This window comes from Apium graveolens, chromosome 5 (assembly GCF_009905375.1).
Source record: "Apium graveolens cultivar Ventura chromosome 5, ASM990537v1, whole genome shotgun sequence".
NCBI lineage: Eukaryota > Viridiplantae > Streptophyta > Magnoliopsida > Apiales > Apiaceae > Apium > Apium graveolens.
Window position 1 is genome coordinate 259,725,812 of NC_133651.1, and position 12,979 is coordinate 259,738,790.

Genomic DNA, 12,979 nt, shown 5'->3' on the forward strand with positions numbered 1-12,979 from the left:
TGCCAGAGCGCATTCGAAGAAATCAATAGGTACCTTTCTCAACACCCTGTGTTAACCAAAGCTCAACCCGGGGAACCCCTATCCCTTTACCTGTCAGCAGGGGCCCTGGCAGTTGGGGCAGCCTTGATCAGGGAAGAGAATGGCAAACAACAACCAGTTTATTATGTGAGCCAAGTGCTAAAAGATGCGGAGACTCGATACCCGAGGCTAGAAAAGTTTGCTTTTGCCTTGGTCACAGCATCCAGAAAGCTCAGACACTACTTCCAGGGAAGGGAGATACGGGTTGTAACTAACCAACCCTTAAGAAAGATAATACACAAGCCCGATGTCTCAGGGAGGTTGGTAAATTGGGCAGTTGAGCTAAGTCAGTTCAATCTGAGTTTTATTCCTAGAACAGCAATCAAAGCCCAGGCTCTAGCTGATTTCATCATAGAATACAATTTCCCAGAAGAAGAGCCCGTGCCCATGAGCATTGACCTCGAGAGAAACACAAATCAAGAAACAGAAGCCTGGGCTCTCAAAGTTGATGGTTCTTCAACCAATGAAAGATCAGGAGCCGGGCTCATCCTAAAGAGCCCAGAAGGATTCACAATCCAAACATCAATCTCATTTGGCTTTTCAGCAACAAACAACCAGGCAGAATACGAGGCCTTGATTGCAGGATTGAAGCTAGCAAGAACACTCGGGATCCAGGATCTTAAAATCTACAGCGACTCCCAGATCGTGGTAAAGCAAACAAATGGCGAGTACATAGCCAAAGATCCAGTTCTAGCCAAGTACCAGGCTCTGGTCCAAAGCTACCTCGCCTCCATACCAAAAATCCAAGTCATCCAAATATGCAGAGAGGAGAATTCAGAAGCTGACTCCCTATCTAAACTTGTTCAAAATTCATCAGACCTGGATTGCTACATCTACTTCGAAGAATTGCAGAAACCAAGCATAAAGTCTGAAGAAGTCATGGAAATAGACAACAGCCCAAATTGGATGACTCCATTTATCAATTACCTGGAGAAGGGAGAGCTCCTGGAGGATAAAGGGAAAGCTCAAAGGTTAAAGGCAAAAGCTTCAAAATTCTTCATCGAAGAGGGTATACTCTATCGCTGGACCTTCTCCTCCCCAATCCTGAAGTGCATAGGCCCAGGAGAGGCACAGTACTGTCTAATGGAAGTCCATGAAGGAATCTGCGGGGACCATATATCCGCAAAAACTCTAGCTCACAAAATCATAAGACAAGGGTACTACTGGCCTACTATTCACCAAGATGCAATAGACTTTGTGAAAAAGTGCAAGGAATGTCAGTTATTCAACAATGTCACCAGGATGAGCCCGGTCCTACCTTCCTTAGTCTTGTCACCAATTCTATTTACAGTATGGGGCATTGATATCATGGGACCCTTTCCCAGGGCCAGAGGTGACCTCAGATACTTACTGGTCTCAATTGATTATATGACAAAATGGGTAGAGGCAAAGTCAATGAGAATAATAAACCAACAAGACTGTATCAAGTTCATGGATAACATATTGATGAGGTTCGGGATCCCGAGAGTACTAGTCTCAGATAATGGTCCGCAGTTCATTGGTTCAGAATTTGAATCCTACCTTCAAGAAAGGGGCATCAGGCACAAGAAGTCATCTATAGCCTACCCTCAAGGAAATGGCCAAGTTGAAGTAACAAATCGAATACTTCTCAGGGGGATCGAGAAACGGCTCAGGGAAAGCAAAACAAAATGGCCGGAAGAATTGCCTAACGTACTATGGGCATATAGGATAAGCCACCGAACAAGCACAGGAGAAACCCCCTTTAAATTGGCTTATGGAACTGAAGTCATGCTACCAATTGAAGTAGGATCCCCCTCCCATCGAGCAATCAACTTTGATGAGATAACAAATGAGGAGGGGCTCAGAACGAATATTGAGCTAATTGATGAAGTCCGAGACCAGGCAGTGGCAAGAATGGAAAAGTATAAACAGAAAATAAGAGAGCACTTCAGCAAGAAGTCCCGGGTCAAAAACTTTCAAGTTGGAGACCTGGTCCTTCGAGATACGGAAGCTTCAGACCCCACCAACACTGGAAAGCTAATGCCAAAGTGGGAAGGCCCATACAAAGTAAAGGAAGTTCTAAGGCCAGGAACATACAAGCTCATGAACATGGATGAGTCTGAAGTACCAAATACATGGCATGGACTCAGGCTCAGAAAGTTTTACCAGTAGAAAAAGCAACCAAAAGCAACCAGAACTTGTAGCCTATGTCAAGCAAACAATCCATGATAATGCATTTTGTATGAAAAAATTTGCAAATCAATAAAAAGAATTTTCCTTTCTTAGAAAGTTATTACTTTTAAATTACCAGTTATGGAAGCAAAAAACAACCCGGCTACGTTCCCATACCCGGGTTGGAAGCAAAAAACAAAGGCAACCACTATTTGCTTAGAAAATTTCTAAGTAAATGGAGCAATCACCAATCCGGATTAGACATACCCGGATTGAAAGCAAAGTTAAAAGCAAAAAACAACCCGGATTAGCATTCAAATCCGGGTTGCAAACAACCATTATGTACTTCGGTAACCCTCCAAGTACATAAAGCAAAAAAGCAAACACCAACCCGGATAACAAAGCGAATCCGGGTTGAAAACAACAATTATGTAAAGCAAAAGAGAAAAGAATAACCCGGATAAGCATTCAGATCCGGGTTGCAAGCAATCATTATGTACTTACATTTTCTAAGTACATAAAGCAAAAAAGCAAACATCAACCCCAGTGGGTTTTATACCCGGATCGAAAGCAAATTAGAAACAACAATTATGTACTTAAATTTTCTAAGTACATTAAGCATAAAATTAAGTATCAACCCGGAGAAGCTCTCATATTCGGGTTGCAAGCAACCACTATGTACTTCTCTCAGATCCGGGTTGCAAGCAACCACTATGTACTTACATTTTCTAAGTACATAAAGCAAAAAAGTAAACATCAACCAGGATACGGTTCCATACCCGGACCAACCCTGATATGAACCCAATCCGGATTAGGGGCCATAGCCACAACCCGGATCAGGATCATTCGCACAATAGAGCCAGGATCCGGATTGCTCATAAAAAAACCAACAGATGGAAGACAAGCAAATATTTTCTACAACGGAAGAAAAGTTCAAAGCAGGATCCGGATTGCCATCAACCCAGAACAAATCCAAATATTACAAATAGTTCAAATCAAAGTACGAGAGTTGGAAAACCTAGAAAAAGAAATTACAAGGGCTGGGCCCGAGAAGCTTAGCAAAGCTGGTCCGGATCTAGAGGAAGCTGGGGCTCAGGCCATCATAGGGTTCCGGTTCCCCCTGACCCTGCTCCACTGCGGCCTTTGCAGCAAGGAACTCCTGGATGAAGCTCTCCCAGGAAGCCAAGGGGTCGGTCTTGATGTGGCGTTCAGCAACGACCCAGGACCTGCGTACTTCAGGAACCCCGGCCTGAGCAACCTCAAAATCATAAACATCGCTGGCCTTGAACTCGGCAATGATAGCCTCCTTGTTCAAGTTTTCTTTAGCAGCAAGCTCGGCTTTGAGCCTCTCCACTTCTTTTGCAAGCCCCTCAGCCCGGCCCTCGGATTCCTTCAACTTCTCGTTTAATCCGGACTCCACCACCCGGAATCCCTCCTGGGCTTCCTCCAGCTCCCCCTTCAAGGTATCAGCACGGATCTTCTCGGCATTAGTACGGTTATTAGCCTCCCGGATCTCAGTAAAAGCAACATCAGAACAGATGGATATGGCACTCTCGAGCTGAGAAAAACAAAAAAAAATAAGCCAAGTACAGAATGAACTGGGGGGAATAATCCGGAACTAAGAACTCAAAAATTCATAAATCACCTGCCCCCATTGACCTGTAACCCTCTTCAAGGCAGCCACCATGCTGTACCCCTCAACCTCCTCCCAGTCATCTTCGGAGGGGATACTAGACATGAACCCGGCTAGGTCGATCAGAGACTTGGTACCTATCTTCACGGCCTCTCCATCGGGCCCTCTGCCTTCCGAATCACATACAACCCCGTTGGAAACCACAGCTTTGCCCCGGGGTGGCTTGGTTGGAACATATTTTCTTTTCTTCCTTGGGGGGTCATCACCGCCCGGAATCTCCTGGACCTCGGGCTCAGACTCGTGGCCCGGATCCGGGATGTTCTGAGGGACGGAGGACTTGGCCCCTCCCTCAATATCTGCAGAGCCAGATCCGGGACCAGGGGCTCCCTTGCTTGTCTTAAATGCCAGCCCTAGGGTGTTGAAAGCAGCAGCATAAGCAGAAGAAGACATGATTTTCAGAAAATTGTGGTTGAAATGAGGCAGACCTGTGGAAATGAAACAAAGGAAGATTAAATACCGGGTCAAAGGCAAAAAACTTATGCAAACAGATTACAACTAAAGCAAACTGGACCTTGGTCCGGATCATCAAGCTAGGTGAAAGATATCCGGATCAGAGGCGAAAAACTACGCAAACAAGCTACAACTGGATCTTGATCCGGATCATCGATCTGAGTGAAATAGACCCGGATCAAGGGCAAGCAAAAAAAATTATTAAAAAAAGGGGGGGGGGAACTTACAGCCAAGATTAAAAAGCAGCTTATGGTTCATAAATGTGTCCCGAGTCGGCTGGAACTCGAGAGATTCACAGAAACATCTAATCTGGGTAACAGCCCGGTCTTCGAGCACAGCTGGGTTGAACTTAGTTTGAACCCCCTCAGTAGTAAAGTAAGGGAGATAAGCCAAGTCATATCCCTTCAGAAGGATTATCTCCCCATTCCAGTACTTCAAAGAAGACTGGTGCATTATTGGTTTGGCTCTGCCCGGGCCAAAACCACACTCCGAGGCCCGGAACCTGATCTCATAGAAAGGCTTCTGACCTGACTTGGAGAGGTAGAAAATCTGGTGGAAGAGCTTCAAAGTAGGAAGGAATCCGGATTTGTTGCAGCAAGCGATGAACCAGGTCATCGACTTTATCCCATTCGGGGTGATTTGCATCGGGGATATCCTGTACACGTGCTTGTAGAGGTGCTTTATGAACATATGGCACCGGGGGCTCCACCCGGATCTGAGATGTTCCATCCAGACCGGGACAAAACCATCTTCCGGATGATGATAGATCCTCTCATGGGGTTCTGTCTATCATATCTAACCCGGCTATAATAGACCTCGTTTTCGATCTCGGTCGGCTTCTCAACAAAGTGATACTTAACATCTATCCAGTACCCCTCGGGCGTGAAGGGAACTGAGCCCCCAGGCATTCTCTTATAACTGAACTTTGAGATTATCTCGACGGAAGGAGAAGCTTTCTTAACCATCTCTACCCGGATCTGTTCTCTACCAGATGAATCCGGGTCACTCTCCTATCCAGAAAAGTTTGGGTAGTAGTTATAGACTTTTCTAGCCCGCTCCTTGATCCAGACCATATACCTATTAAAATGAAGGTCAGTTAGCCTGGTCCCTAACATATTTTAATTGTTTCGCTAAGAGGTCTGGATCAAGTGTGTTATGTTAGTATTAACATAACCTAATGATCCGGACCACCAATGCAAGTCCAACCCGGAAAAACATCAACGATCCGGATCATGTTAACTACAAATAAACAACAAAACAACCATGGACCCGGATCTTGGTGGCCAATACCCGGATCCGGATCCATAGCAACCAAAAACTTAAAATCACCCATGCACCCGGATCCTCACGGCAAACACCCATACCCGGATCAAAAGCAACCAAAAACAGCTTAAAAACCCAAGTCATATAATTCTACCCAAAAACCTCCCCCAGATCCAGATCCCATACCCTCGACCCGGATCAAAATCAAAATAATTACCCACAAACAGTTATCACAAGAATCAAACAGCAAAATCCACCCTTTTTACATATATACACAATTACATTCTATCAAGAACACGAAGAAAAAATAGAGAAAACCCTGAAAAATCGAGTCCAAAAACCCAAAATCACAACCAAAATCAAACAAAAATAAGCAAAAAATCACAAATCTACACACAAACAGTCGTACCAAACACAAAAAAGACTAAAACACTGACTGGGACCATGGATTCGAAGGTAAAGAAACAAAATTGAAGCATGTAAAATCGGAAAACCTTGAAAAAACTCGTGGATAAAACACAGGGAATCGAAGAAGGAAGGGATAGAACTTACGAATCGAGAACAAATGAGCAAATACGGCGGCACAGCGACGGAGAGCTCCAACAGAGAGAGCAGCACTTCGAATTTTTTGGGAGAAAAAGAGATTATGACTGTTGGCTTTCTTTGGTGAAAAATAAAGAATGCAGTTGAGAGGGGAGGTAGCCTTTTATAGGCCCAGGAAAAATAAACTGCTGCCACGTGGCAGGACCCTACTGGTTCAAGGAGGAGTTACAAAAAAAAGGAAGAAAAATACATATATATGTGTAATTACACACATATAAATGCAAATTAAACCCCATAATCATTATGGGGCGGTTTTCTAGGAGGACAACTGTCGAAATTCAAATTCATGGGGGGAAATTGAGCAAAAAATGTTACAAATTCTGAAAAAATTCGCAGAACCTGAAGCATCCTACCCGGATCCCGAAGGCCTACCCGGATCCGTATCACTCCGGATTGATTTCTGTACTCTAGTTCTCTAGAATTTGCCAGATCCGGATTGGGGGGCAACCAGGAGCCGAAATTTTTCTGAAGCAACAATTATACCTCAATCCAGATTGGTATTTATTAAACCAGATCCGGATTGGGGGCCAACCAGGAGCCGAAATTTTTCTAAAGCAGTCATTCTGCCTTAAATCCGGATTGGTATTTATTAAACCAGATCCGGATTGGGGGGCAACCAGGAGCAGACATATTTCTCAAGGAGCCATTCTGCCTTAAATCCGGATTGGTATCCATTAAACCAGATCCGGATTGGGGGGTAACCAGGAGCCGAAATTTTTCTCAAGCAACAATTCCACCTCAATCCGGATTGATATCCATTAAACCAGATCCAGATTGGGGGGCAACCAGGAGCATAATTTTCTCTGAAGCAACAATTATACCTCAATCCGGTTTGGTATCCATTACACCAGATCCGGATTGGGGGGCAACCGGGAGCGCAAAATTTTCTACCAAGGCAACTATGTAATTCTACTCTACTCCCTCATCCAGAAAATCTGCATAAGGGAGTGAGGAGCAAATGATAGGGTATAAGAGACCTGGCTAGGATTCAACCTGGATCTTAAGGATACCGGGCTCGATTGATGGACGGAGAACCCCCTCTCCCAGAACAGCCAAATGGAGAGACCAGGCCCGGGCCCTTCTCATGGCCCGAATCCTGATCCAACCCGGAACCCTGACCTGATGCCTACCCGGATTCGGATCAGGGCTCAAGTCACCATGAGGGGGGTCCCAGCAAACACATGCACACCCCACAACCCGCCAAGCGAGGGTACGTGGGCACGTGACTATGACAACTATCAACAACCAACACACCAGACATGTACGGCGCGTGTCAGAAGGCCGTTAGGACACTCTGGAGGTGGTCCTCCCCTGGACACGTGTAAGCAATCCACCCAAGCCAGGCGTCCTCCGCTCCCAAGATCCAATGGCCCAGATTTAGAGGTAACTACCCCTAAACCCTACCTTGGGGCTATATATACCCCCAAGGCTGAAGGGTTTAGGGGTTGAAAAATATTCACTCTTGCACACTCACACTCTCTCATATACTCATAAACACACAGCAGCCATCATATATACATATCCATACACACACAGCAACCTCTACATTACATATATATACCTTCATCTTCTTCAAGACCCTGTTCTTATTCTTACACCGGAGGCGCCGTGGGAGACAAACCCCCCTTCCGATGTTGTTTTGCAGGCGCCCAACCAGCAGCTACACCTCATCCATACCCAAAGAAGGTCCAGGAACAGCGTCGGACGGAACCGCCCGCTCACCAGAGTTATCAAGTTTTTAATTATTTTTTAAATAACTAAAGGGAAGTAAATAAAAAACTTCTCACAAAAAAAAGGAAAAAGATAAAGTAAATAAAAAACACGAAGTAAATAAGAAAGAAATGGTACAGATAGTTTTATAGGCATATGCTTACATGACATGTAAGGTGAAAATGGCAGTTGTAGCAAAACTTCATCTGTTGTCCAATCTCCCTTCAAAATTCCCACCACAAAACACTCCAACCACCAAAACTCACCGCCCTCCAAAGCCACCCATACCCATCCCAAAATACCCACCACCCAAGCCCAAAACCCAGCCCCAATCAAGCCCAGCTTTCAAAACCAATCACAACCGTTCCAAATACTACAAGCCCGTCAAACAAGGCGTTCTTACGTCCGACGGTGACCGTACAATTCTCATTGGCGAATCCGGGTTGTCTTATCAGCTCCCCGGAGCTCCATTTGAGTTTCAATTCAGTTACTCCGAGACTCCTAAAGCTAAGCCTTTGGCTATTCGTGAACCGGCTTTTTTGCCCTTTGCTCCGCCTACTATGCCTAGGCCTTGGACTGGGAAAGCCCCTATGAAGAAGTCCAAAAGGAATGTCAGGCTTTTCGGGACGGTTGAGGAAGAGGGGATTGGGCTTAAGAGGATGGAAATGCGGGCTGGGTTTGATTTTGGGAGGTTTTCGGGTGTAATTAAGCCCAGAAATGAGGTTCTTGGAAAGCCATTGAGTAAGGTCGAGGCGCGGGAGCTTGTTAAGCCGTATTTGTCTAGTAATCGTCAAGTTAATCTCGGTAAGGGTTCGTGTTTTTTTATTTTGAAATTTTAAAGATTGTGTTTTAGACATCTCAAAAAAGTTCAATTATTTACGAGCTTCTTAAATTTGGTTTGGTAAATACTTGGCTGAATCGGGAGTCATTTAGGTAGTTATAATTGTGAGCTGGAGTGCTTATGTATGAAATGGTGAATGTTGATTTATATATTGTAAATACGGAAGATGTTTAGTTAAGTTTAAGTGTATTTATTTCTAAGTTCTTCGGTGAAACGTGATGGTTCAGTACAATTACTTCTAGTTTTTCAGCCGACCTCTAGTGTATGAAGTTTTAGATGAGCCAAGCTCAAATTTGAACATTTTAAGTCATGCCAGGCTTGACCCTGCAGTGTTCTACTTGACTGAGCTCAGTTGACATTCTATTATTAGCTACTGAACTGCCATTGAATCAATTGCAGAGATCTAGCTTAATCACGTTTACATATAGAATGGCAAAAGGATAAAACATTGGGTTTTATAGATACCTAACCGTAAATATTAGAAGTAGAATATTGTCTTGTTTAACTTATAAATTAGTAATGTTTTGTAGGAAGAGATGGGTTGACACATAATATGCTAGAACTGATACATACACATTGGAGACGGGAGCCTATCTGTAAAGTCCGTAGCCTTGGTGTTCCCACGGTTGATATGAACAATGTTTGCCGATGTCTTGAGGTTCTTACCTATGTCTTATAAGTGTTATTCTTCTGTACATTGCTTCATCTATCGTCTTTGTAGATATATGAAATTTATGTTATGTTGGTATGACTTGCATTGTATCCTCTTTAAAGGAATGACAAGTTCCTTTTTGTGGACAGGAAAACCAAGTTAAACTCCTATATGTATAACTTAAGATTCTGTAATATTTTTAGGAAAAGACTGGTGGTAAAATCATTTTCCGAGTTGGTGGCATAGTTTATCTGTTTCGCGGAAGAAACTATGATCCTCGTAATCGTCCACAGTACCCGGTGATGCTTTGGAAACCAGCTACACCAGTTTATCCAAAGCTTATACAGGAAGCTCCTGAAGGTTTAACAAAAGCTGAAGCTGATGTGTTCCGGGAGAAAGGGAAGAAGCTTCTTCCAATTTGCAAATTAGGTAAATTATTTAGGAATAGTTGTTATTAACTGGGTATGCTTGGTTTAGTTTGTTTAAGGTAGTTGATCTTCTTATTCTTAAGTTGTTTTCTTTGTGGTCAACACGAAAACCTTTACTGTTTCCTTTGTTTACATTATTGTTCATTTACTAGAATGGCTTTACCAGTGCATGGTGCAAATGATTCTCTGATGATAATTTACATGTTCATATTTTGGAATAGTAGATCTCTTAAGCTGAAGGTGCTTTCTTTTGCATCAATATGCGAATCTTAATTGTTTCTTTCATCTACTATGGCATGTTTTAATATGGACGGGTCTGCAAATTATCATCGTTTCTTAACATATATGCATGCATCAGATAAATCACTTTATCTTAATATGGTTCTTTATATTTAATCATAAAATTTTTGCTCTTCCTACCACAGCTAAGAATGGAGTCTATGCTACTCTAGTGAGAGATGTGAGGAGTGCTTTCGAAGAATGTCCAATAGTGAAGATTAACTGCAGGGGCATGCATGCAAGTGATTACAAAAAGATTGGCGCTAAACTAAAGGTTTGAATGCAGTCCTACTTATGACCAATCAGAATGTGTCCTATATTTCGTAGCATATTTAATAAAAATATTAAAATTCATCTGATAGTAGATCGTGCACTAAACTAAAGTTTTGAATGTTAGGTTCAACCCCAAATAACAAATACAATTATATAAAATGTTCCTTAAAATAGAATCTGGGTGCAAATCGCAGCCCTTAATGTCATCCCAAGCTGGGTATCAGTTTTCACATTCCAGTTGATTACCTGATAAAATTGTAACATATGACCAATCTCAGTTGTCACCATGTTCTACCATTTGTTTGCTCACTTCATATTCCACAACTGGCAGGAGTTGGTTCCTTGTGTATTGTTATCTTTTGATGATGAACAAATACTGATGTGGAGGGGCCAAGATTGGAAATCTATGTACAAACGGGCTCCTACATCTCAAAGCCCTGTCTGTGATATGACAGCCAATGGTCTAAACAGATCTGGTATGCATAAGTTTATGGTTTACAAATTACGAAGGATTGGAGTTTGCAAGAAAATCTTTATATTCCTACTAATAAAGTCACATCTTCAATGAGCTTGTAAATGCTTCGTCTATTTGTTCTATATGATCTTTGCAAAAATTAGTTCACATGATAATTCTGATAAATGGCCGATTGGTCTTATTATACAAAGAGAAGGCAGACAAAAAAACTGGTATTTTGTAAGTCACAATGTGTCTTGATTGCAATATATTCCAGAGGTAGAGGAAATGCATTAAACTGACAGATGAGATATATTGGCCTGAGAGAATGAATCTCTTTGGAAGTTAACTTTAATGTGCTAGCAGCACTTTTGTAATCCTGAAATAGTGCTTTCATTCCTTTGTGCAGAGAACTAGTATGTCTTTTATTGCATCAATCAGGCAAAGGCTCAATAAAATTTTACATGACTGCTTAATAGTCTTGTACATTACTTCTTTTATACACTTCTGTTTTTTACCCTTCCAAATTCATCGAACACAGATCCAGAATCAGGCTGTAGAAGAGTAAAGTCAAGTCCGAAAATGATGTCTCTGTGGAGTCGTGCAATTGAGTCAAACCAAGCACTGGTATTGGATGACCTTGATCTAGGTCCCGATGCTCTTTTAGAGAAGGTGGAGGAATTCGAGCACTTATCACAGGCTACAGTGCACTCTTTTCCTGCATTAATCTTGCCAAGCGGAGATGTCCTCGGCAACCAAAGTGAAGAGCCTGAAGAAGAAAGCTCTTTAGATGATGGCGATTATCAGAGCTACAACAGCGAATATGATGATGAAAGTGATATCGATGACTCGTTTGATGGGATGGATTCATCAGCTCCACTGGGGTCCTTACCTATTGATTTAATTGCAAAGCAATTCAGTGACTCTGAATAAGCTTCAGCACATTGGTCTCACCCTCCAAATTAGAGTTGTAATCTACTGTACCCTTGTGCTGTAAGGTTATGGCGTTTAATGTTGTCTGTAAATTAAGATTATTTGTAGAATATCGTTTATAGAAAATTAAATGGCCAACGACATGTTCATATAGATATTTGTCAAATTAACATTGAAAAGGACAATGTTGTCGATCAATATTTGTAAAATCCAGTGATGTTTTTGAAAAAACCTCAAATCAAAATTTGTACTAAATTTTATTACAATGGCAATAGTTCGAAGCCCTTCTTTTGTTGTCTTGAAAATATGTTTCATGGTTAAATATTCAATCATAACCTATAACCAGTGTTCTAATCGGCGGATTAAACCATAAATCAGCTGATGAAGTGGATAAATCAGCCGATGAATTGGTAGATGGACGAGCCAATAAGAAATGAGGTCAAATAGCGGTTTTTAGAATATTTTGATTAATCACCGATTATTGGATTTCACACTTTTACTGACTATGCCGATTTCCGTATAATTACTTAAATGTGCCTTTATGGACATATTTTAAAACACTTGTCGTTGCTGCTCCGGTAATCATATAATCAGCAGGTGCTTGTTTAGTTATCTGTTGAAATTAATTATAAGGGGTACGGGAAACGACTCCTAAAACTAACAAGAAAGTGCTAACCAAACAATTTTCCGGTGATAAATAAAATAAAATAAAATAGTCCACTTCTAAGGTTTGTTAGATACGACTTCCATGTTGTTAAGCCCATTCAAGTTGTTTTATGTTAGTGATGGTTTGAATTTTGATTTATTTTGTATCACCACAGAAAACATGTGCCAATCTGTGGAGCTGGGTCAATGGAGTAAGTTATAACTCATGTAGTACGTGCCTACATTTTACGATGTCCCTTGCAGTCAACTGCTTGTTGGCGAGAATTTAGAGATAGGCTGGTGGTAAAAGTTTATTTACGTACCAGCCCAGCGGGCGGGGTCAAAGAAGGATAATCCATGCAAGGGATGGACATAGACTGTAGAGAATCTTTCTTTAACAACGAATTTGTTTATGAAGTTAAGATTGCATTGTCATGTGAGTACAACTTAAATTTGATTGCAATATTGCATATCCTTAATGTTTTGGTTTAGTTAACTCTGATTCTGGATCAAAGGTAATACTAGCTAGTAAGTTAGATTTTCT

General features: G+C 42.0%; 1 protein-coding gene across 1 annotated transcript; it reads left to right on the top strand.

Moving 5' to 3' along the window:
• The first annotated feature begins 8,083 nt into the window (after window positions 1–8,083).
• On the top strand, window positions 8,084–12,074 carry LOC141725109 (CRS2-associated factor 2, chloroplastic). The gene is made up of 6 exons (XM_074527523.1): window positions 8,084–8,734; window positions 9,302–9,429; window positions 9,627–9,852; window positions 10,277–10,404; window positions 10,735–10,879; window positions 11,399–12,074. The coding sequence occupies exons 1-6, from the start codon at window positions 8,095–8,097 to the stop codon at window positions 11,788–11,790; spliced, it is 1,659 nt and encodes a 552-aa protein (XP_074383624.1). The 5' UTR covers window positions 8,084–8,094; the 3' UTR covers window positions 11,791–12,074.
• The last annotated feature ends 905 nt before the right edge of the window (window positions 12,075–12,979 follow it).